This window comes from Bacillus rossius, chromosome 5, assembly GCF_032445375.1.
Source record: "Bacillus rossius redtenbacheri isolate Brsri chromosome 5, Brsri_v3, whole genome shotgun sequence".
NCBI classification, from domain to species: domain Eukaryota; kingdom Metazoa; phylum Arthropoda; class Insecta; order Phasmatodea; family Bacillidae; genus Bacillus; species Bacillus rossius.
This window is the reverse complement of record NC_086333.1, coordinates 8,071,030-8,098,032: the sequence shown is the minus strand read 5'-3', so window position 1 is coordinate 8,098,032 and position 27,003 is coordinate 8,071,030. Positions and strand designations below refer to the sequence as shown.

Sequence of the window (27,003 nt, the reverse complement as noted above, 5' to 3'; positions counted from 1 at the left end):
CGCCAACATTTCCAGTCATCTGGAACAAAATTCCGACAAAAAAAATCAAAAAATTTAAATATAAAAATTTCTCTATTTCGAGGGAAAAAATCTCATTATGAGGACAAATTTTCCATTCTATTCCTTTAAAATGCAAACGGCTTGTTATCCATATTGAGGCTTAAGAATCCATATCTACATTCTCCGATTATCCTATGACGACATCGTGGATTATGACATCACAGTTGCAATTTTCATTAAGGTCGCCATCTTGAAAATCCGTAATTTTTATACTAGAAATTTGGAAAAAATTCTACAATTTATAAAACAAATAATAATGCAAATTTTAATTTTAAAAAAAAATAAATAAACACTTTTACGTCCTTAGTTCAAACCCAGTGCAAAATAATAAAAATGGCAACTGATCCTTCCTCCATCAAAGCCGCCGGCAGCCAGACCTCCCACAACTTATTCCAAGGTATATAAATCGCCAGCTAGTATGATGTCATGTCCACCATCTTAAAAATCTGTAATTATTATCCCATTTTAATTTAAAAATCTAAAATATATAATAAAATTAATTAATCAAAAATTAATAAAATATTATTTTAAAAAACCATTGCACATTTTGTTACATGATTGTTGCATTTTTCGTTATGCTTCGCCATCTTGAAAATATGTAATTTTTATGCTAAGAATTTTGTAATAATGTTTAAAATTTATAAAAAAATTGATTTATCAAAATTTAATTAAATATGATTTAAATATTTAAAAATCGCACTTACGTTTTCGGTTCTAACCCGGCGAGGACAAAAAAAATTGACATCAGAACCTACCTCCGTGGAAATCGCAGGCAGAATGACCTCCCATCACTAATGCCGTTGTATATATACATTGCCAGCTAGTATGAGACCACATATGCTATCATGTTTTCGTCTGCTGGATTCTACCATCTTGTTTTCGAATAGCTATAGAATGCGCTACCATCATGTTAGTTTAATATTTACATGCTAGAATGCAGTAATCATTTATTATTACTGTGGCGTCACCATCTTGACATTTGGACATTTTGGAAATTCGTAAATATTTAGCTATCATTTCGGGAAATATTCCAAAATACGTTAATTTTTATTATTATTATTTTCTTTAATTTTCTGATATTAAGGAAAATGTGCGTTAGTTTTCTCCGTGTGCGCCTGGCTATTTTTGACAATATTTTGATGGTTTTCTCCATGTGCTCCTGATTTGGATTCTCAAAGTGCTTCTGGTAATTCTTGTGGTTTCTCCACATACTTCTGGTTATTTCTGAGAAATCGATCCCTGCATGAAAAATTTTATTTGATGAGTCACGCAGTTTTATTTTGAGTTACATATAATTATGAATTTCTGCTACCAGCTTATAACTAAAGATAAATTTATCAGGTGGAATTAAAACAAAAAACATCCATTACTCAGTCAAATAATATTCTTTGAGACAGCTGAGAAGCACTAACATGCAAGACAAACTTCCTTCTCCTTGTTGTCTAGCGAAGCGTTCCTTCTTTTGCGTTAGTTAGTGAGCATCCCGCATACCACATAAAATAAATACATAATATTTACCTGCAGGCAACACGTTACGACATCTGTTGGCAAGAAACGAGACTACTTACAACAATTTCCTTTTGCATGAGATAAATTAACTTCACGCATCTAAATAAAGTCCAAAATAGTTAGAGCCAAGTAGTCTCGTAGCCACATAGACTTGTAGCCTCGTAGAATTGTAGCCTATTAGTCTTATAGCCTCGTAGTCTTGTAGACATGTAGTGTCGTAACTTCGTAGCATCCTAGTCAAGTAACTGAATAGCAGCTACGCCTAAGACATTTTGAAGCCAATATATGTTGGAGCCAAAAGACTGATGGAGCCAAAGACTATTGGAGCCTAAACACTGATAAAGCCAATGACTGTCGGAGCTAAAAGACTGATGGACCCAAGGACAAATGGAGCCAATAACTGTTGGAAACAATTTATGGAGCCAATGACTGATGGAACGAATGACTGTTAGTGTCAATGACTGTTTATATTCTATCGTAAATTGATGATCGCATCCTACTGATTTTATTGTATCTACATGTACGTCTTTTTTTAGATGTAGGTCTTTGTACTCGAATTTACGTTCAAAGGTGCGTCCTTTTCGTTAAAAGTGCTTCCTTTTTGTAGAATTTTCGTCCAAATGTGCGTCCTTTTCGTTAAATCTGCTTCCTTTTTGACGAATTTTCGTACAAATGTGGGTCCGTTTCGTTAAATATGTGTCCTGTTTATACATTGCGTGCTCGGAGTGTACATTGCGTGTTTGCTGTGTACATTGCGTGGTCATTGCGTGTATATTGTGTGTCCAGTGCATAAATTGCGTGGTTATTGCGTGTATTGCGTGTACATTGCGTGTCAATTGCACATAAGAGCAATTGGAGCACTTGGAGCAATTTAAGCAGTTGGACCGTTGGAGCACTTGGACCAATTGGAGATGATGGATTAATTGGAACAGTTGGAGCTGTTGCAGCAATTGGAGCATTTGGAACTTTAGAGCTCTTAGAGCTGTTGGCCTACTGGAGCCATTGGAGCATTTGTAGCTTTTGGAGCAATGGAGCTCTGGGAGCGATTGGAGATTAAGAGCTCTGGGAGTACTTATAGCACTTGGAGCTTTGGAACTTTGGAGCACTTGGAGCACTTGGAGCATTGGTGTAGTTGGAGCCTCTCGTATATTTGCGAGATCGTATCACACCACATCGAATTTTCGTCCATATGTGCTTCATTTATAATGCACTTCTTTATTATTAATGAGCTCTTTTTAGAAACTGCTTCCGTTTTTTAGATTAATGTGTATAGATAAGTCTGTACTCAGGGAATGATTGGCCTCATGGTTCGGAGACGACTGGTATATTGGCATGACATTGAACATGACCAGTTTAAAATGATGGTCGCAGTTCGCTGAATGAAACCTCTTTGTTTGGAGACTCTTTGCCTATGCGTATGATTTAGTACACGGACTGTTTAAAATGTGCACCGAGTATCGACGAAAAATATTTTTTTGGATATTGACTGGATGTGTTTGACCACCTACTGAATGCGCCTGGCTACCAACTAGATATGACTTGTCAACTAATGAACATACGTGCCTGAACGCTGAATAGCATTCCTGGCTAGCGACTAGGTGAGTAGTGACACCTACTGGACGTGCCTGACCACCGAATACATGCCTGACCACCAATTGGTCGTGCATTGACGCTGACTGGATATGCCTAACTGATAACTGGTCATGTTGACCACAAACTCAATGCTCCTGGACACGATTACGTTCCTGTCTACTGAATAGAAAGGCTTAACTTCCAATTCAATACATCTTGTCACCTACTGGATGTCCTTGCTGACCACTTAATATATGTGCCCGACAAAAGGCTGGAGGTGTCTAGCCAAAAACTAATGGCTTTTTCTGGCCACCGGCTGGATGTGACTGACCACTAACTAATCGTGTTAACCTGACATCAAACATCTAGAAGTGCCCAACCACCAACTGGACGTGTCTAGCCAACAGCCTGAATATGGTTGTACTCTAAATACATGCCTGACCACTGATTATACATGACTGGCCACAGACTGGACGCGCCTTGGCACCTACTGGACGTGCCTTACCGATGAATGCGTGCCTAACCACCGACTGGATGTGCCTAACCACCGACTGGATGTGCCTAACCACCGACTGGATGTGCCTGGTCGCCTATTATATGGCTGGCTACTGAATAGACATGCCTGGTTAATCTACTGATATGTATAACTGACTCAAAAACACATGTTAAGGCATGCAAAGGACTCGCTTTGTCTTCTAAGAAAACTGTACAAATTTGAGAAAGCAGAGTAATAAGATTGTCTGTATTTCTATAATTTACGTAATAAACATTTTATTGGAATTTGTGTTGCTTTATTTCTCGAACTTGTAACCTTTGTGGTATTTTATATAAAATTACCATTTTTGCCGTGACCAAGGCTCGAACCAAGGACAGGAACAAATCGAATAAATCAGTATATTAATTGAAAATTTATTTAATGAATTTATGGAAGTTTTCCCATAATTATAGCTAAATAAATACGAATTTCCAAAATGAAGTCCGAATTTCAAGATGGCGACACAACAGTAATAATAAATGGTTACTGCATTCTAGCAGATAAAAATTAAACTAATGTGATGGTAGCTCAATCTATCATTCGAAAACAATATGGTGGACTCCAGCAGACGAAAACATGATGACAGATGTGACCTTATAATAGCTGGTGATGTATATATACAACGACATTAGTAATGGGAGGTCATTCTGCCTGCGGCTTCCATGAAGGTAGGTTCTGTTTTCAATTTTTATGTCCTCACCGGGTTCAAACCGAAAACTTAATTGCTTTTTTAAAATAATATTAAATTAAATTTTGATTAATTATAATTTTTATAAATTTTAAATCTTTTTACAAAATTTTTAGCATGAAAATTATGTATTTTCAAGATGGCGGAGCGTAACAAAAAATGCAACACTCTAGAATCCAAAATGGTGTCCGTAACTAAACGCGCAACGATTATTTCATACACATCTAAGATGGCGGGCGTAACGAAATTTGTAACATTTCTAGAATCCAAGTTTTTGACCATAACAAAATGTGCAATAGTGTTTTTAAATAATATTTGATTTAAATTTGATTTATTAATTTTTTCATAAATTTTAGAATTTATTTCATTAAAATCGGATAATAATGACAATTTTTTTTAAGATGGCCGACATGACATCATACTAGCTGGCGATATATATACCTTGGCATAAGTGGTGGGAGGTCAGTCTGCCAGTGGCTTCCGTGGAGAAAGGATCGTTTACATTTTTATTATTTTGCACTCACCTGGTTCGAACCGAGGCCATAAGTGCGTTTTTCTAATATTTTTAAATTAAAGTTTGATTAATTAATTTTTTCATAAATTTTAAAACATTTTCCTAATTTCTAGCATAAAAATTACGGATTTTCAAGATGGCGAACGTAAATAAAATTGCAACAGTGACGTCTTAATCCATTATGGTGTTATAGGCTTATCGGAGGCTGTAGATATGGATGCTTAAGCCTCAATATGGACATTACAAGCATTTTGCATTTTTATGGAATAAAACGGGAAATTTTCCCTCAAAAAGAGATTTTTTCCCTCGAAATAAAGAAATTTATTATTTGTAAAAAAATTTGAGATTATTTGTCGGATTTTTTTCCCAGACAACTGTAAGTTTGAGCGAATTTTGGCTAATTTTTGGCACATTTCGGCACATTTTGGGTCATTTTTGTCAAATTTTTAAGATCAAGGTCTATTTCAATAGACAAGGTCAAGGTCATCCAAGATGTCTGCCATGACATCGCGGACCGGCACCTCAACCCAACTCAACACCTTAAAAGAAATCCAGTCCGCGGACTGGCTATTCTACACTATTTACATGGCAACAAAGACTACTTGGCAACGAAGCTACAATTTTACGAGGCTAAAAGGCTCCAATGCTACGAATCTGGGAGTCTACAGGACTACATGGCTGCGAGATTACGAGACTACATGGCTACAAGTCTACAGTGATTTAACTAGCTACGAGACTACAAGGATACTAGGATATAAGTCTACGAGGTTACGAGACTTCATGGCTCTAACTGTCATTGGCTACATTCAGGTGCGAGATTTGATTATCTCATGGAATAGAACTTTGGCAAGTAGTTCCGATTTTCGCCAATATATGTCGCCACGTGTTGTGTTGAGGTTATATTATTTATTTTTTATGTGGGAGGCAGGATGCTCAATAACGATGGCAAGAGAAGGAGGGTCAACGCTAGATGTCAAAGAGAAGGAAGTTTGTCTTGCATGGCAGTGTTTCTCAAATTTATCAAGGCATAGCAATTAATTGATATATATATATATATATATATATATATATATATATACTTATATATATATTTTTAACTAAATACCACCTTGTAAAAATATAATGGATTGGTAGAAGAAATTCACTAACTAAAGATATTCCGAACGAATAAATTTGCTTGTCTAATTACGATTATATATATATATATATATTTATGTGTGTGTGTGTGGTGTAGGTGTGTGTGTGTGTGCAGAAATACTTATCTCGGGAGTAAACATAAAACTAGAAGAATATAAGCAGAAGTCTTGCCAATAATAACCAGGAGCACACAGATAAATCTAACAAAATATTGACACGAATAATCAAGAGCACGCGAAGAAAACCAACAGAAAAATCTCGTCAGGAATAATCAGAAGACGCACTTGGAGAAACCAAAAAAATACTAACAGAAATAATATGGAGCACACGAAGAAATCGAATGCACGTTTTCCTTAATAAAGATCATTGAATAACAAAAAAAAATTAAAATAAAAAATAAATTAATAAAATTAACTAAAAAATTAAAAACATATTCCGTCTCATACTTTGATAATTTCATTGCTGAACAAAAAAGAAGTTCAAAATTAACATAAGTTGTTTGTAAATTTATAATTTTTATTTATTTATTTTATATTGTTTAGTTTTAACATAATTGTTTTATTCACTGATGTTGATTTAGGTAAACGTGCGTTAGTTTTCTCAGTGGGCTCCTGATTATTTCTGTCAATATTTTGTTGGTTTTCTCCATATGCTCCTGATTATTTCTGTCAATATTTTGTTGATTTCTCCAAGTGCATCTGGTCACTCATGGCGAGACTTCTGTTGGTTTTCTCCGTATCCACTTGATTATTCGTGTCAATATTTTTTTGGATTTCTCAGTTTGCTGATGGTTATTTTTGGCAAGACTTCTGCTGATATTCTCCTAGTGTTTCTGGTTATTCCTGAATAAAATATTCCTGCTTTTTTTTTTTTTTTTTTTTTTTAGTATTCAGACAAGTGTTTTTCTGCAACCAAATCATTACTAACAATATTATTATGAGTTGAAATTCGGACATATATATATATATATATATATATATATATTACACAGTCTATTACGATTTCTTTCGAAAGTTGAGAAACACTGAAATGCAAGTCGAACTTCGTTATTTTTTTAAGTATAGCGATGCCCTCCTTATCTTGCAATACAATATAAAAAATTATTAATATTTACCTCAACTCAACATGAGGCGACATCTGTTGACAAAAATCGGAACTACTTGCAAAAGTTCTATTCCATGAGATAAATTAAATCTCGCAGCTGAATGGAGTCAGAGACAGCTAGAGAAATGTAGTCTCGTAGTCTCGTAAACTTGTAGCCTAGTTGTATTGTAGTATCGTTTTTCGTTGAAGTACTGTAGACTTGTAGCCATGTAGTCTCGTAATCTCGCAGCCACATAGTCTTGCAAACCTGTAAACTCGTAGTCTCGTAGCCTTGGTGCCTTTTAGACTGGTATACTTGTAGCTTCGTAGCCAATTAGCCTTTGTTGCCACGTAGCCTCGTAGCTTTGCAGACTTGTAGTATCACGGACTTTTAGCTTTTTGGCCAAGAAGTCTCGTAGTCTCGTTGTCTCATACCCTTATATCTCGTAGCTTTGAAGCCTCGTACACTAGTACCGTCCTAGCATTGTAGTTTTGTAACCCTGTAGCCTCGTAGTCTCGTAGCCTTTGAGTCTTGCAGCCTCGTATAAATGTAGCTTCGTGGTCTTGTAGTCATCTAGCCTCGGAGCCAAGCAGCCTTGTAGTCTCATAGACTTGTAGCTTCGTAGCCAAGAAACCTGTATCCCTGTCATCTCGTAGCATATAAGTCTTGTAATCCTGTAGTATAGTAGTTATGTAGCTAAGTAGCCAAGTTGTCTTGTAGTCTTGCAGCTTCTTAGTCAAGTCGCCTTGTAGCCAAATCTTGCTGGAGCAGTAGAAATGAGATGGCAGGAGCCAAAGACATTTTTAAATGAAAACTTTAGGATTCAATGACTTTTGGAGCAAAAGACTGTTGGAGCCAAAGACTTTTGAACCAAATGATTTCTTGAGCCAAAGACTGCTGTAACCACAGACTTTCGTAGCCAATGACTTTTTAAAACCAAAGATGGTCGGAGCCAAATTCTTTGGAGACAATTACGTTTTTGGAGGCAAAGACTGTTTTGGCCAAATACATTTGGAGCCAACGACTTATGGAATCTAAGACTTTTGGAAGCAAAGACTGTTGGAGGCAAAGACTTTTGGAGTCAAAGACTGTTTGAGCTAATGATTTTAGAGCCAATGAATTTAAAGCCAATGACTTTTGGAGCCAATAAATTTTGGAAGCCAAAGACATTTGTAGCCAAAGACATATGTAGCCAATGACCTTGGAGTTAAAGGCGGAATAAGAAAATATTTCTGTGGTCAATGAATTTTGGAGCCAGTGACCTTAAGAGCCAACGATCTTTTGAGCAAAAACTGTTGGAGGCATTGTATCTTACCACATCTTTCGATCGATTGTATCCTACTGATGAAATCATATTCTTCTGATGAGACTGTATGCTACCATGTTCAATTTTCGCACAAATGTGTGTCTTTTTTGTTAAATGTGCTTTATTTTTTTAATGTACTTACTTTTGTAGAAAGTACTTTTTTTACGACTAAGCTTCACTTTGACTTGATGTAAGTTTTTGGACAAACGCCATTGCTAAGAACTTTTTCTGTTGAAGAAAAACTAAAAAATAAAATAAAGAAATAAATAAATAAAGATACCCAAAAAAGACAAAAAACACAAAAAATTAAGCAAACAATTGCTGTTGTCAACAAGGATATGAACACCACAAAATATTCCGTAACAGGAATATGGTCAACAAACAAAGAAAAACAAAGAAAAATGTACTTGTACTTTTTCCAGCCCCTTCTCAGTCGCACCTGTGTTTCCATACCATGTGCGTCTCTGCCTGAGGACGGGAGCAGATAGCAGTTCCCGAAACGTCGCTTGTTTCTGTTTTGGTAAAACTATTGTGTTCGTTTGTCTTTTCGTTTTGTCGTGTTTTTGTCTCGTTTCAACTGTTGTGCTGAATTATTTTGGGTTCAATATTTTTCTGTTGTCATCATTTGTGGGGTTTTTTTTTTTCGTTATCTTAGTACATTTTTCTTTGTTTTTCTTTGTTTGTTGACCATATTCCTATTACAGAATATTTTGTGGTGTTCATATCCTTGTTGACAACAGAAATTGTTTGCTTAATTTTGTGTGTTTTTTGTCTTTTTTGGGTATTTTTTTTCTTTATTTTTTTTTTGTTTTTCTTCAACAGAAAAAGTTCTTAGCAATGGCGTATGTCCAAAAACTTACATCAAGTCATGCACTCCCATTGCACAAATCATTTAAAGATAAGCTTCACTTTGTACTTGTATACATTTGATGATTATCGACGAGTCTGAACTCAGGATATGATAAGCCTCGTGGTTCGGAGATGACATATATATGCCTATAATAAACATGAGATGCTTGATCTATGCGCTTGTTTTGTACATGACCTGTTTAAAATATTCGACAAGTATCGAAGAAAAATACATCTTGGCTACTAACTTCATGTCTCTGACCACCTACTGGATCCGCCCGGCTACCAACTGGAGGTGGTCTGGCAACCTACTAGACATGCGTTCCTGGCTACTGCATAGACGTGTCTGGCCACCGATTTAGCATTCCTTGGCACCAAATAGGCGTGTTAGCTTGACCAACTGACTTTGCGTGCTTGGTGAACCAACTATTATGCAAAGCTTACATCAAGATGTGGCTGGTCACCGATTACGTGCCTGGCCACTGAGAAGAAATGCCTGACCACCAACAGAATGTGCCTTGCTACCTACTCAAAGTGCGTTCCTGGCCACTGAACAGACATGCCTAGTCTCCGACTGGCGTACCTTGACACCAACTTGGGGTGTTAGCCTTTCCAAACGACTTATGTCTCTGTCCAACCTATCTGGTGTGCCTAGCCACAGGCTGGAGGTATCTAGCCAACAAGAGGTCTTGCCTGGCTACTGACTGAATGTGCCTATCCACCAACTAATCTATTTAGTCTGACCACAAACCTGAAGTACCTGACCACCATCTGGACGTGTCTAGTCTACAAATTGAATGCGCGTTCCTGCTAAATACAAGCCTGGCCACATAATACACATGTCTGCCTACCGAATTGACGCTCTTTGCCACCTACTGCATGTGCCTGACTATCGAATGGGTGCCTAGCTACCAACTGGTCGTGTATGGTTAATCGACTGTAATGTGTAGATGTCCTGAAAACACATGTCAAGGCATGTAAAGTACTCGTTTCTCTTTATAAGTCGATTACAGTAATCTTGAAACTCTATTTATTTCCTGGTTTTTATTCTAGTGTTAGTGTAAAATTTATGTAATAAATGTTATTTTTTAATTTTTGGTTATTCCTCAAACCTGTAATTGGTTTGGTGATTTTAATTATATTATCTGTTGCTTTTTTTTGCATCAGTCAAGCATCGATACAAGGATGGAAATCAACCGAGTAAATAATTATTTTATCAAGCTTTTTTATTATTTTTAAATTATTTCCCGAATTTCTAGGTTGATTATTAAGAATTTCCAAGATGGCTGTCAAGACTACTGACAAGATGGCGGATGACACGACAGTAGACTGTATGATAATACTGCACTCTAACGGGTAATATTTAAACTAATACGTCAGTAGCGCCCTCTAGCAGAAGAAAACAAGCCTGGGACCTCCACTTAAACGAAAACAAGGTGGCTTTAATGACGTCATTATTGACTGAATACAATATCTAACTCGCCATTAGTGGTGTGAGGTCAGTTTGCCAGGGTCTTCTGTGGGGGAAGGATTCAACGCCAATTTCAATTATTTTACTTCCCCTGGTTTGAACTGAGGATTCTGAAATGTAATTGCGTGTTTTTATTAAAATTTTATTATTAGAATTTAAAAAAATTCAATCTTAATTCAGAATTCATAGGTTAATAATTACGAATTTCGAAGATGGCGGCCAAGATTGCATCGCTAGCTTACTGGCTGCTAGTGGATGTGGAATTCAAGCCACTGTAAGTTTTTTAACGATGGTTTTTAAATAAGTGTATTTTACATAATGTTTTTCTATCAAGCAAGGATCTAACCAAAAACAAGAATCGAGCGAATCAATTGGAGGCTGGTAGATGAGAATAGTACCTAAACCTTTTAAAGAATATTTTGACCATAATTTATTAAATAAATATATTTTTACCTGAAATTACAATTTTTTGCATCGAGCAAGGCTCCAACCAAGGTAAGACGAATTTTTGATGGTTTTTTGAATTTTTTCCGAATTTCTAGCTAAATAATTACATATTTTCAAAATTTGTGTATTCCAAGATGGCGTATGTAACTTCGTCAAATGAGCGTGGTGGTCCTGATCATAGTCAACGATCGGCGGACACGCCCTAACATGACCGATTCCTTACGATTGACAAGCCAACAAGCCATCCATCCATCTAGCTGTAGTCCTGTAATAAATAGACACTTTTGTCTAGAACTATTTAATTATTGTTTTATATAATGTGTTTAAGTGTTTATTGGTGACATAATCGCAGTGAATATTTTCGTTTAAGCCAAAAAATATTCTTCCGAGCTTCATCTTTCTCACAGTATCCATAATAATGAGAGAATCACAAAATGGAATTACGATTTTATGTACCATTAGTTATTTAATTATGAGATTTTCTGGTTCATAACAGAGCATTCAAGGATGTATGACAACAGAAATGTTATTTGTAACCCTCTTCATGACTCATACAAAATAAAATATATTAAGTGCAGGGGTTTGTGTAGTTAAAAAACAGAGTGGTTCTAAGTTATAAAAGTGTGTGTGGAATATTACAGTTTAAAGCATTGTGTGTGAACGGTATATTGAAAATTTAATGAGGACAGCAAACTAACTAGGTAAGAACATCAGGCAAACTATGTGCATGAAAAAGTTAAGAAACTTGTTTTGTAAGGATGGCAAGTGGTCTTGGTATGTGGGAGCAGTGGTAAGTAGACAAGTTGTGTAAAGGTGGCCAATTTTTCTCTAGGTGATTAAGAACTTATATGAACAAGATGTATTCGTATGGTAGGTGGACTAGCGGTGAGTATGGCAGGTGAAATATATGTGTAAGGTTGGTAGGTGGACTAGCGGTGTGTATGGCAGGTGAAATAGATGTGTAAGGTTGGTAGGTTGACTAGGTGTGTGAGTATGGAAGGGGGACTAGGTGTGTGAGTATGGAAGGGGGACTAGGTGTGTGAGTATGGAAGGATGACTAGGTGTGTGAGTATGGAAGGAGGACTAGGTGTGTGAGTATGGAAGGGGACTAGGTGTGTGAGTATGGAAGGGGGACTAGGTGTGTTAGTATGGAAGGGGGACTAGGTGTGTGAGCATGGAAGGGGGACTAGGTGTGTGAGTATGGAAGGGGGACTAGGTGTGTGAGTATGGAAGGGGACTAGGTGTGTGAGTATGGAAGGGGGACTTGGTGTGTGAGTATGGAAGGAGGACTAGGTGTGTGAGTATGGAAGGGGGACTAGGTGTGTGAGTATGGAAGGGGGACTAGGTGTGTGAGTATGGAAGGGGGACTAGGTGTGTGAGCATGGAAGGGGGACTAGGTGTGTGAGTATGGAAGGGGGACTAGGTGTGTGAGCATGGAAGGGGACTAGGTGTGTGAGCATGGAAGGGGGACTAGGTAAGGGAGTATTGCAAGTATACTAGGTGTGAGAATAAGACAGGTGGACTAGAATGAAGAGGCAAGAGGCTCGGCACGCACCATAGGCGCGAACATCCCCGCGATGCCGACGACGGCCAGCGTGTTGTAGACGGCTGAGCCGACGATGGTGCCCACCCCCAAGTCTGACTCCGTCAGGAACGTGCCGATAATGTTGACGAACATCTCTGGCATCGAGGTTGCCATTGCCATGAATGTCGCCCCCGCCACATCCTTCGAGATATGTAGCCCTGCAAGCAAACCATACCACTCAGCGCATGCGGCCCCCTTCTACTTGTCCTCTCCTGCAAACAGCTAGATGTTCACAATGTGTGACACTGCAAGCACACCATAACACTTAGTGCATACAGCCCCTTATTCTCTTTTCACTTAAACACTAGGCTATATGATCAACTTGTGTACCCTGCATGACCACCATACTAAACTGCGCATGCAGACCACTCCTCTTTGGACTTATACAACCAGTTAGATATTCACTATGTGTAACCCTGCATGCATACCATACCACTCAGCGCGTTCAGTTCCTTCTCTTTTCTTTGCTCTTCAAAATCTAGCAAGTTGTTCAAAATTTCTAAATCTACAAGCACACCATACTTCTTAGCGGATCCCACCCACTCCTCCCTCTGCTCTTATATGTCCAGCTAGATGATCACCTTATGTAACCCGGCAAGCACACTACAATACTTAACTCATGAAGGTTTACTCTCGCTACTTTGCAACAAACATCTAGATGTTCGCTATGTGTAAACTTGTAACCACACCATAACACTCAGCGCACGCAGTCTCCTCCTCACTATGATTTTCTCCACACATCTAAATTTTTATTATGTGTAACCTTGCATGTACATCATACCACTCAGAGCAAGCAGTCTGCTCCTCTCTCTCTACTCTTTTACATACATTTTGATTTTTACAATGTGTAACATTACATGTACACCATTAAACTCAGTTCATAAAGTTTACTACTCTCTCTGCTCTTCAAAATACATCTATATTTTTACCATGTGTAACCTTGCATTTATACCACACCACCCGGAGAATGCAACCCGCACCTCTCTCTGCTCTTAAACTTCCAGCTAGTTGTTCATAATGTGTAATGCTGAAAGTACACCATTATACTCAGCCCGTGCAGCCCCTTCTTCTCGCTGCAATTTACATCCTGCTATAAGTACACAATATTGACACCCCTGCATGCACACATTACCACTCATCCCATTCAGACCCTTACTATCGCTCTCTCTCTCTCTCTCTCTCTCTCTCTCTGATCTTTACGACAAGCTATATGTTCACTTTGTTTAACCCCGCAAATCCCCATACCAGTAAACCCATGCAGTCTCTTTCTCGCACTGCACTAAAATTGACCATATTTAACATTGCAAGCACACCATACCACTCAGTCCATGCAGCCCTTTCCTCTTTCTGCTCTTTGTATCCAGCTATATGTTCAACATGCTGAACCCTGCAAGCGAAACATACCAATCAGATAATGAATTCCCTATATCCTACTAATATTATAAACGCAAAAGTTTGTACGTATGGATGTTTGTTACTGTTTCACGTAAAAACTACCGAATGGATTTCAATGAAACTTTACAATTATATATCTTATACATCAGAATAACACATAGGCTACATATTAATATGAAATTCCATCCTAAAGTAGTGAAAAAGTGAAAATTTCATTTTATAACAGAAAAAATCATAGGTCATAGACATACAATTAGTGAGTGAAAGTCATTTCTCTATGTCTACCGCACGATCATACACATAGTAAGGTCTTGCAAATTCATATTTTTCTCCTTGGTGAGACCAGCCCGCTTAGTGGAGCTCGCAGCAGCTAGCAAAATAATGGTGCTAATAACAGTTTGGTTCTTAATTTCGTCAATAGATAGAGTTGCCTTGAATTTTAAACGCACCTTCGTTCGATGCGTTTGTCATGTCTTTAATTTTCGTTTGTTTGTGCCGTATGCGTTCCTATACCATTTATCCGATTGGGATTAAATTTTGGTGATTTGTTATGCGCATGCCGTGGAGGTTTCTGAGATGGTATAACTATTTTGCAATAGTTGGAGCACGAATCGTTTTAAAAAAAATGTGTTTATTTCATATTATATAGCGGCACTTCGTCTGTTTTTGTTGTCTAAGTGCGCACGCATGAGACAATTTATTTAAATATAAAAGATAGACAGAGATAGAGTGATATATATATACAGAGTGATAATGAGAGAGACAGAGAGATAAGTTGAGATGGAGCGAGGTATAGAGAATGAAATGGGTTAGATAAAGAGATATATAGATGTATAGCGCTATATAGAGATTTAAGTATTGAAGAGATAGAGATAGTGGGAGTTAAATATGTATATATGTAGATATAAAGAGATAAATATATATTTAGAGATATGGATGGATGATTTGTATATGTGTAACTACTTTAAACATATTACAAAACAAAACTGAATGAGGCATTGCAATGCATGCTGAGCATTAGCTAGATAATCGAATCATTTCGATATTAGTAATCTCTTATTTTACAGCTTTTTTCTATAGTGCTTTATAAAGTCTAGATTACATACAGACCACCAATTTTTCTATATATACAGGTAAATAACTATACACGGGCAGAACAACGTCTGTCGGGATCTGAAATTGATATAAATTATTTTGCACAATTGACATTCAAATTAAGAAAACAATTACTAACTACATCTGATTTCGAAAAAGGTCCCCTTCACCCTTTTTCAGCCCGGGCAACGCCGGGTACTGCAGCTAGTATATATATATATATATATATCCCTGCTCTTATATTCACTGTGTTTTACCTAAGTATATAATAGGGGCTCCGAGGACTGGCTTCTGGCTGTGGTGTGCGGTTTGTGGTGTCGACCGCCATCTTGGATAGTGACGTCACGGCGGCCATATTGGATGGTTGTGATCTTGACCTTTGACCTTGACCATGATCTTTGAACTTGACCTTGACCTCTACGGCCATCTTGGATTCGCCATCTTTAAATCGAGCGCCCCAATCATTATGATGAAATTTTCGTCATGACCACCATATTGACTTTTTCTGTTCCACTGGAGGCTGCCATCTTGGATGCCATCGACTTTGTTTCTGTTGTTTGTTCCTAGATAACGCTAGCATCGCTCTTGATTTTTTTCTGTTCTACTGGAGGCCGCCATCTTGGTTACCGTCGAGTTTGTTTCAGCTGTTTATTCATAGAGAGCGTCAGTGTCGCTCTGTCTCATCACATAAGGTCGATGTTCCATTACCTACCATAGCTATTATGATCCTTATCGACATATAAAATTTAAATTATTATACAAAATACATTGGAAGCGCTGTGATTTGAACCATCGCAGCTCTGATCTCTAGGTTGGAAAACATACGCCTTTAACCGCACGGCCATCGAGACATTTACCAGACTGAGAATTAAATAAGGTATACAGGCTGTATCAAAATTAATGTTACAATGCTTGAGGGTTCAAAGCTCTTATTATTTGCAAACATTTTTGCCAATATACATGTTGCCGGAAACGTGTAGTTAAGTGCCTGTAGCCCTAGATAGAGTCAGCGTAGGCAACCCGTTGTAGAGTGTTATGTTGTGGATGTGCGGGCATTCGAGTAGAAAAATTGCCTTTTTAATCGTGGCACAGATTTTAATTTCACTCTGAAATCAATCACAGCTTCGGCTTTGTTTCACAACATTGAAATTATTGCATACGTTTTAACAACGTGACAGCCTACAGCAACGGCTCAAAAACACCCCCACCTTGAGCGACACAGAGGTGGCAACGGCGAATCATGTTTTCACGGATACGCTGGAGCATGTGTGGAGTCGACCTTATGATTTCAAACGCTTCAATGATTCGCTGTGTAAGCTCTTCTACCGTTTCTACTGGTGTAGCGTAGATAAGCCCTTTTATGTAACCCCACATAAAGAAATCTAACGTGGTTATGTCCGGTGACCTTGGCGGCCATGCGACAGGGCCCGCTCGTCCAATCCATCGGTTTGGAAATGTTTGGTTTAAATACTCTCGCACTTGCAGGGAAAAATGAGGTGGTGCCTCGTCATGTTGGTACCACATCACACGTCGGACATGAAATGGAACCTCTTCAAGAAGACCTGGTAGTTCGTTCTGAAGGAAGTGGAGGTATCCGGCGCCGGTAAGTCGTGGTGGAAGAAAAAAAGGCCCGATGAGCACGCCGTCAACAATACCGGCCCACACATTAACTGAAAAACGTTCCTGGCGAGCTGTAACACATGTTTCATGCGGATTGACATCATTCCAAACATGACTGTTGTGCGAATTGAGAATAGAATCTTGAGTGAACTTGGCTTCATCGCTGAATAAAACCGCTAACTCGGGGTTCCTCAATACTCTGAGAATGTACCAACGAGAAAAGGTCATGCGAACAAGATAGTCCGCCGGACCCATGTGTTGCACTTTTTGAAGGTGGTACGGGTACAAGAGTTGCTCATGAAGAACTCACCAAACAGCCATTTTGTCAGCGTCCATATCGGAACCTTCTGCCCTTGTGCTTGTATCCGGACTCTCCTCAAATCTCTGAAGTACATCTTCTTCAAAACTGAGAGTACGAACCCTGCGTGGAACACCAGCATTTGGTCTTATGACGGCACATGTACCAGTATCACGCATTCGCTGAGTAAGTCTTGCAAACATGGTGTGAGCTGGAATCCTACGACCCGGATATCGTTCTTCGTACAGACGACGGGCGGCTCGTCCATTTTGTCTAGCTTCCCCGTAAACAAGTAGCATGTCCGTGTACTCACTAAACGTGTACTCCATTGAGCTCAATTAAAACGTTGCCCTTTTCAGAACCACAGCGAAAGAAATGACACCACGAGTTTGCTTGTACGACAGAACAGTCAACGACAGACCACCAGTGATTTCAAAACACACTGCGACACTGCGATGTCACGCTGCGCAGTGCTATGGCACGGCACGAACGGAAGAAAAGAGATGAGGGCGTCACTAACGAATGTAAAAAGGGGCGGGGGTCAGCATTCGACATCGTACAGTCCTCTCGAGCGCTGCCCGGCGTCGTAAACACGTAATTCACCACAGCATCGTCTGTCTCGCACAAAGCCTAAAGGGTTGCCTACGCTGACTCTTTCTGGGGCTACAGGGGCTTAACTACGCGTTTTGGCAACATGCTTACTGGCAAAAATTGTTGCAAATAATAAGAGCTTTCTACCCTCAAGCGTTGTAACATGAATGTTGATACAACCTGTGTATAAAAATAACATGAAAGTCGGAAATGTAATTTTTTTTAATTTGAAGTAATAATAACACCACCTGTTCGAGACAGAACCACCATCATGTATTAAGACATAACTGTTGCAATTATCGTTACGGTCGCCATCTGGAAAATCCGTAATTTTTATGTTAGAAAATCGGGGAAAAATTTAAAAATCATTAAAAACTTAATCAATAAAATTAAATAAAAAAACTAAAAAACACCGTTGCACTTTTCGTTACGGTCGCCATTTTGACAATTCGTAATTTCAATGCTAGAGATTCAAGAAAAATGCCAAAATTCATAAAAAAAAATTACCTATTAGAATACTGATTGATAAGTTAGATTCCTGTCCTTGGTTCGAAACTGCTAAGAGCAAAAAAGACAACAGTACCTTCCTCCACAGAAGCCACCTACAGACTGATCTACCGCCACCAATACCAAGGTATACAGGTATATACCATCGGCTGGTATGACAAGTCCGCCATCTTGTCTTCATTCGCTAGAGACCACCATCTTGTTTTCGTCTGCTAGAAGGTGCTGATACGATGTAAGTATAATTTTCTGGTCATCATACCTTTGTCCTCAACTGTTGGCATTGAACTTAAAACTTGACCTTGAAATTTGACCTTGACCTTGAACTTTGACCTTGACCTTGAAATTTGGCCTTGACCTTATAATTTGATCTTGACCTTGTAATTTGATCTTGACCTTGAAATTAGACCTTGATCTTGAAATTTGACTTTGACCTTGACCTTGACCTTAAAATTTGAACTTAAAATTTTACTTTTACCTTGACGACCATCATGGATCCAACATTTTTCGTTCAGTACATGCTACCAGGAGCTACCACCTGCAAGAGGTAATTGCCACCATCATGTTTTCGTCTGCTGGATGACACAATCTTGTGTGTGCAATCATCTTATAGAGTAAATTACAATCATACTTGTCTAAGTTTTTACCTGCTAGAGTGCAGTAATCATTTATTATTACTGAGGTGCCCGCAATCTTAAAATTTGGGCACCATCTTTGAATCGTGTAATTATTTAGCTGGAAATTCGGGAAAAAATCCAAAATTCATTAAAAAATTTACTCATAAAAGTAATGATTGATTATATAAATTTCTGTACTTGGTTCGAACCTTGGATGATGCAAAAAATTTATTTTATGTAAAAAATAATTATTATAATAAATTATGATCAAAGTCCTGAAAGACACATAAAATCATCTACTACCATCATCCTTCAAACCATTACGACCGCCATCTTAGATATTTGTATTTATTGACTTATTAGTTAGGGAAAAATTCCAAAATTCACACATTATTTTACATATTAAATAGAAACTTGCTTCGATCTATGGACGAAGATGAAAATAAATTTAAATAACAGAAAAGGGTCAGGTTCGAGAAATAAAACAGAGCAAGGTCTTTTACAAACATAATATTTATTACATAATTTATATCCTACTACAGGATCACTTACGAAAGCCAGCAATCTTATAAACATTTAGCCTTGCATAGACGTGAAACGACTAATTCTTAGCTCTAACCGCTCCAACAGCTCCAAATGCTCCAAATGCTCCAACTGATTTCAATTACTTTTTTTTATCGAACTTGACATGTTTACATGGATGACTTTATTTGTAAACATTTTAGATGTCAGTGGTGACGTTTTTACACCTTTAAGTTATAAGTTTTATTTAGAAATGAGCTTTCGAGTAATGATAAAATACATTTTAAAAAAATATTTATTTTTCTTCAAGTTTATACACATGCATTTAATTGAAACCATTATTTTATGTAGCCAGCTTCCCTCAGTTATTTAAGTATGATGGATATTTCTTTGATGTTCGAATAGTTTCCTACACAAAGCGAACCATGTAGAAGTCTTAGCCTGTCAACCAATATGTTAGGATCTTCCCATGTGGTACAATCAATCTCTTCTGCTACGTTCATCTTCCTTGTATGTTTATAATAAATATTATTATCCCTGGTGTCTTCTGTTTCAACACCAACTACAAGGTCACTTTCGTCATCGAGCCAGTGATTATCACAAGCTTGATTAGGATAATTTATTTTATTACGTCGTTTCCATCGTTTTGATCTCAAGCCATTATCACTGTCTTCGCTATTGACCGTTTAGGTGCTTCAGCATAGTACTCAATCATGTCAGCATCACAAACTTGATCTTCTTCAGCACAGTACTCAATCATATCAGCCTTACATGTGTCAGCACAGTCATCGATCATGTCAGCCTCAGATGTGTCACCAAAATCTTCAATCATGTCAGCTTCAGATTTTTCATCACAGTCTTCGGTCGTGTCAGCTTCAGGTGGTTCTACTTCTATCACCTTTTTTATGGAGATGACTAGATATTGGTGTAAATATCTTTTCATTTCAAATGAAGTTGCTACTTTCTTCGTTTGTTTTTAATTTTTAATTATTGTCTTGATCTATATCAGTATTTTTAGCATAAGCATTTTTACATTCTTCATAATCATTATTGTCGTCTAATGTTCTGCCTTCGCTCCTCTTCCACGATGTTGGAGCACAGTCTTCGTTATCTTTATTCATCTTAGTTGTACAGTTCTTGCAATGTCTATCCAAGTAATATCTTCTACCAAAGGATTATGACACTGACTGCAAATAAATAGTTTTTGACAAGGACCCAAATTACACTCGCTTCTCTCATGTCGTTTAGCATTCTTTCTGAAGGTAAACACCTTGCTGCAGTATATACACTGATGTCGGTTTGCTACAGCTACAGGCAACGAACCAGGGTAGGCTACATGTTAGCTTCTGTGACTATTGGCAGATGCAAACTAAGAGTTTTAAATTAAAACCATTACTTAAATAGAATTTTTTAAATATTTCGTCAGCGATAGTTAAGTTATCTCATGCAATAGTACTGGTTGTAAGTAGTTCTGCTCTTCATTAACAGATGACGCCACGTGTTGCTTGCAGGTAAATAATATTTATTTCTTTTATGCGGGATGCGGGATGCTCACTAACGATCGCAAAATAAGAATGGCTTCACTAGATTCCAAGGAGAAGGAAGTTTGTTCTTCCAGCTAGTGTTTCTCAGATTTCTCAGGGCACATTTTTTGACTGAATAACGATTTTTTTTTAAATTCCACCTGATAAAAATATTGCAAGTGGTGATTTAGTAGCAGAAATTAAACAAAAATTTTAAAACATACTAAAAATTCTGGCTTGGACTGTAACTCTAACTTTGCACAACAATGAGAAGTTCACAAGCTAGCAGAATCAGTTTTTGTATATTTTGTAATTTTTGTTTAATTTTTTTTAAATTTGTTTGTAATTTATCAAAGAAAATGTGTGGTGGTTTTCCCGGGGGCACCCGATTATCCATGTCAATATTATGATGGTTTTTTCCGTGTGCTCCTGATTATTCTTGTCAATATTTTAATAGTTTTTTCCGTGTGCTTGCGATCATTCCTGTGGTTTCTCCAAGTGCTTCTGGTTATTTCTGAGAAACCGATCTCTCCATGAAGGAGTTTTACTCGTAATGAGACATGTCATTTTATTCAAGGTTACATTTAATTAGTGAAATTCTGCTACTAAAACACCACTTGCAATAATTTTTTCAGGTGGATTTAAATAAAATCATTATTCAGTCAAATAATATGCCCTGAGAAATCTGAGAAACGCTAACTGGAATAACATTCTTCCTTCTCCTTGGAGTCTAGCAAAGCCATTCTTATTTTGCGATCGTTAGTGAGCATCCCGCATCCCGCATAAAAGAAATAAATATTATTTACCTGCAAGCAACAAGTGGCGTCATCTGTTGATAAAGAGCAGAACTACTTACAACCAGTACTTTTGCATGAGATAACTTAACTATCGATGACGAAATATTTAAAAAATTCTATTTAAGTAATGGTTTTAATTTAAAACTCTTAGTTTGCATCTACCAATAGTTGCAGAAGCTAACATGTAGCCTACCCTGGTTCGTTGCCTGTAGCTGTATCAAACCGACATCACTGTAGATACTGAAGCATGGTGTTTACCTTGAGAAAGAATGCTAAACCACATGAGAGAAGCGGGTGTAATTTGGGTCCTTGTCAAAAACCATTAAATTGCAGTCAGTGTCATAAATCCTTTGGTGGAAGATATTACTTGGATAGACATTGCAAGTACTGTACAACTAAGATGAATAAAGATAACGAAGACTGTGCTCCAGCATCGTGGAAGAGGAACGAAGGCAGAATATTAGACGACAATAATGATTATGAAGAATGTAAAAATGCTTATGCTAAAAATACTGATATAGATCAAGACAATAATTTAAAATTAAAAACAAACGAAGAAAGTAGCAACCTCATTTGAAATGAAAAGATATTTACACCAATATCTAGTCGTCTCCATGAAAATGAGAAAGATGGAGAAACACCTGAAGCTGACAAGACCGAAGACTGTGATGAAAAATCTGAAGCTGACATGATTGAAGATTTTGGTGACACATCTGAGGCTGGCATGATCGATAACTGTGCTGACACATCTAAGGCTGATATGATTGAGTACTGTGCTGAAGCACCTAAAGCGGTCAAGATCGAAGACTGTGATGGCGGCCTGAAACCAAAACTGTGGAAACGTCGTAATAAAATAAATTATTCTGATCAAGTTAGTGATGGTGACATGACTGAGTACTGTGCTGAAGCATCTAAATCGTGCAAGAGCGAAGACTGTGATGGTGGCTTGAGACCAAAACGATGGAAAGGCCGTAATAAAATGAATTATTCTGATCAAGTTTGTAATGCTGATATATTTGAGTACTGTGCTGAAGCACCTAAACGGTCAATAGCGAAGACAGTGATAATGGCTTGAGATCAAAACGATGGAAACGACGTAAAAAAATAAATTATCGTAATCAAGCTTTTGATAACCACTGGCTCGGTGACGAAAGTGACCTTGTAGTTGGTGTTGAAACAGAAGACACCAGGGATAATAATATTAATTATAAACATACAAGGAAGATGAACGTAGCAGAAGAGATTGATTGTACCACATGGGAAGATCCTAACATATTGGTTGACAGGCTAAGACTTCTACATGGTTCGGTTTGTGCAGGAAACTATTCGAACATCAAAGAAATATCCTTCATACTTAAAGAACTGAGGGAAGCTGGCTACATAAAATAATGGTTTCAATTAAATGCATTTGTATAAACTTTAAGAAAAATAAATATATTTTTTAAATTGAATTTTATCATTACTCGAATGCCCATTTCTAAATAAAGCTTATATCTTAAAGGTGTAAAAAAGTCACCACTGACATCCAAAATGTATACAAATAAAGTCATGCATATAAACATGTCAAGTTCGATAAAAAAAATAGTAATTGAAATCAGTAGGAGCATTTGGAGCATTTGGACCTGTTGGAGCATTTGGAGCATTTAGAGCATTTGGAGTTGTTGGAGTGGTTGGAGCATTTGAGCAGTTGGATCTGATGGAGCATTTGGAGCATTTGGAGCTGTTGGTTCATTTGGAGCTTTAGGACATTTGGAGCTGTTGGAGCATTTGGAGCATTTGGAGCTGTTGGAGCATTTGGTGTTTTTGGAGCCTTTGTAGCATTTGGAGCTGTTGGAGCATTTGGTGCTTTTGGAGCCTTTGTAGCATTTGGAGCTGGTGGAGCTGTTGGAGCTAAGAATTTGTCGTTTCACGTCTATGCAGGGCTAAATGTTTATAAGATTGCTGGCTTTCGCAAGTGATCCTGTAGTAGGATAGAAATTATATTAAAAATATTATGTTTGTAAATGAACTTGCGCTGTTTTATTTCTCGAACCCGGCACTTTTCTGGTATTTAAATTTATTTTGAAGCTTCGTCCATAGATTGAAGCAATTTTCTATTTAATATGTAAAATAATGTGTGAATTTTTCGGTGAATTTTGGAATTTTTCCCGAACTAATAAGTCAATAACTACAAATATCTAATATGGCGGTCGTAATGGTTTAAAGTATGATGGTAGTAGATGATTTTAAGTCTATTTTAGGACTTTGATCATAATTTATTATAATAATTATTTTTTACATAAAATAAATTTTTTGCATCATCCAAGGATCGAACCAAGAACAGGTATTGATATAATCAATCATTACTTCAATAAGTGAATTTTATCGGTGAATTTAGGAATTTTTCCCGAATTTCTATTTAAATAATTACATGATTCCAAGATGGCGCATAAATTTCAAGTAATAAATTATTACTGCCCTCTAGCGGGTAAAACTTAGACAAGTATGATGGTAATGTACTGCATAAGACGAGTACACGCACAAAATGGTATCCTCCGGCAAACGAAAACAAGATGGTGGCAATGACCTCTCGCAGGTGGTAGCTCCTGGTAGCATGTACTGAACGCAAAATGCTAGATCCATGATGGTGGTCAAGCTAAAAGTCAAATTTGAAGTTCAAATTTCAAAGCCAAGGTCAAATTTCAAGGTCAATGTTAAATTTCCAGGTCAAGGCCAAATTTCCAGGTCAAAGTCAAATTTCAAGGTCAAGGTCATATTTCAAGGTCAAATTTCAAGGTTAGCTCAAATTTCAAGGTCAAGGTCAAAGTTGAATGCCAACAGTTGAGGACAAAGGAATGATGACCGCAAAATTATACTTACATGGTATCAGCACACTCTGGCAGACTAAAACAAGATGGTGGTCTCCCGTAGATGAAGACAAGATGGCGGACATGTCATACCAGCTGATGGTATATACCTGTAGGCCTATACTTGGTATTGGTGGTGGTAGATGAGTATGTAGGTGGCTTCTGTGGAGGAAGGATCTGTTGTTTTTTTGTTCTTAGCAGTTTCGAACCAAGGACAGGAATCTAACTAATCGATCAGTATTCTAATAGGTAAATTTTTTGATGAATTTTCGAATTTTTCTCGAATCTCTAGCATTTTAATTATTGATTTTCAAGATGGTGAATGTAACGAAAAGTGCAATGGTGTTTTTTTTAAGATTTATATTATTTAATTCGATTGATTAATTTTTTAATGATTTTTAAATTTTTCCCGATTTTCTACCATAAAAATTACGGAATTTCAAGATGGCGACCGTAACGATAATTGCAACAGTTACGTCTTAATACATGATGGTGGTTCTGTCTCGAATAGGTGGTGTTATTATTACTTCAAATTAAATTGTTACAAGTCCGAATATTCATGTTATTTTTATATATACCTTATTTAATTCTCAGTCTAGTAAATGTCTCGATGGCCATGCGGTTAAAGGCGTATGTTTTACCAACCTAGAGATTAGAGCTGCGATGTTTCGAATCACAGCGCTTCCAATGTATTTTGTATAATAATTTAAATTTAATATGTCGATAAGGACCATAATAGCTATGGTAAGTAATGGAACATCGACCTTATGTGATGAGACAGAGCGACGCTGGCGCTCTCTATGAACAAACAGCAGAAACAAACTCGACGGTTTCCAAGATGGCGGCCTCCAGTAGCACAGAAAAAAATCAAGAGCGACACTGGCGCTATCTAGGAACTAACAACAGAAACAAAGTCGATGGCATCCAAGATGGCGGCCTCCAGTGGAACTAAAAATATCAATATGGCGGTCATGACGAAAATTTCATCATAATGATTGGGGCGCCCTGATTTAAAATTAACGGATCCAAGATGGCCGTAGAGGTCAAGGTCAAAGGTCAAGGTCACAACCACCCAAGATGGCCGCCGTGACGTCACTATCCAAGATGGTGGTCGACACCACAAACCGCACACCACAGCCAGAAGCCAGTCCCCGGAGCCCCTATTATATACTACTAACCTACATGCGCCCCAAACACTCAGCACATGAAACCGTTTTCTCTCCTATGCTTTTTACATTCAGCTAAACTTTCACCATTTTTAACCCATCAAGCACACTATATCACTAAGCCAATTTTGCCCTTTTCGTCTCTCTGCTATTTACATACAACTATATGTGCAACATGTTTAACCCTGCTATAACACCATACCACTCTGCCAGTGCAGCCCTTTCCTCTCTCTGATTTTTGCATCAATTTATATGTTCACCTTGTTTAACCCAACATGCGCACCATACCACTCAGCCCATTCAGCTCCTTACTCTCTATTTGCTCTTTACATCCAGCTGTATGTTCTACATGTTTAATTAACCCTGCAAGCGCACTATATCACTAGTAGTTTAGGAAAGGTGCTCCGGTGCCTGGGTCCTGGTTGTGGAGCCGTGCAGCCGATCCACCATCTTGGATTGTGACTTCATGGCGGCCATCATGGGTGACTTGTACTTTGACATTTGACCTTGACCCCGGTGGCTATTTTGGATCCTCCATCTTGGATCCACCATCTCTACATCGAGTTCCCCACTCATTAATGTTGCACTTTTCGTTATGCACAGGATCTTGGATGTGTATGACTTCTTCGTTTAACTTTTCATTATGGTCGCCATATTGGATTCTGGAACATTTCACTTCTGATGAGGCCATCTTATTGAAAATCCGTAGATATTATCCAATTATAATGGAAAAATTTAAAAATTTATAAAAAAATGAATTGTATTTTTAACTAAAAAAAGTTCTGCAATTTTTAAATTTGTCCATCATACTGAAATTCCATAATTTTCATACAAAAAAATTAGGAAAAAGTTTAAATCAAAAAATTAATAAATAAGAAAATTTTAATAATAAACACATTCATTTCATTAAATTTGGAGTCCTTGGATCAAACCAAGCGAGGTCAATCGATTAAAAATCGTGACAGATTATTTTTTCCATGGGAGCCACCAGCAGACATACTTCCCACCACTAATACCAAGGCAAATATTATGTCAGTTGGTATGATGTCATGGCGACCATCATGTTTTCGTGGGTTGGAGGCGACCATATTCAACCTGAAAATGTTTTCGTTTGCTAGAGTGTGCGAACGCCATATTAGTTTAATTTTTACCCACTAAAGTTCAGAAATCATTTATTTTCACGATGGCCCGCCATCTTGTCCACCATCTGAAAGTCTGTAATTTTTAAGCTAGAAATTTGAAAAATGTCTAAAAATTTAAAAAAAAACTTTA

General features: G+C 37.5%; 1 protein-coding gene across 1 annotated transcript in view; it reads right to left on the bottom strand.

The window, feature by feature from the left end:
• LOC134531572 (sodium/potassium/calcium exchanger 4-like) overlaps positions 1 to 27,003 on the bottom strand; it is a 139,979-nt gene that overhangs the window by 82,205 nt on the left and 30,771 nt on the right. The window contains exon 3 of the mRNA XM_063367283.1: positions 12,728 to 12,915. Within this exon, the coding sequence (XP_063223353.1) occupies positions 12,728 to 12,915 (188 nt within the window). The remainder of the gene's footprint in view (positions 1 to 12,727; positions 12,916 to 27,003) is intronic.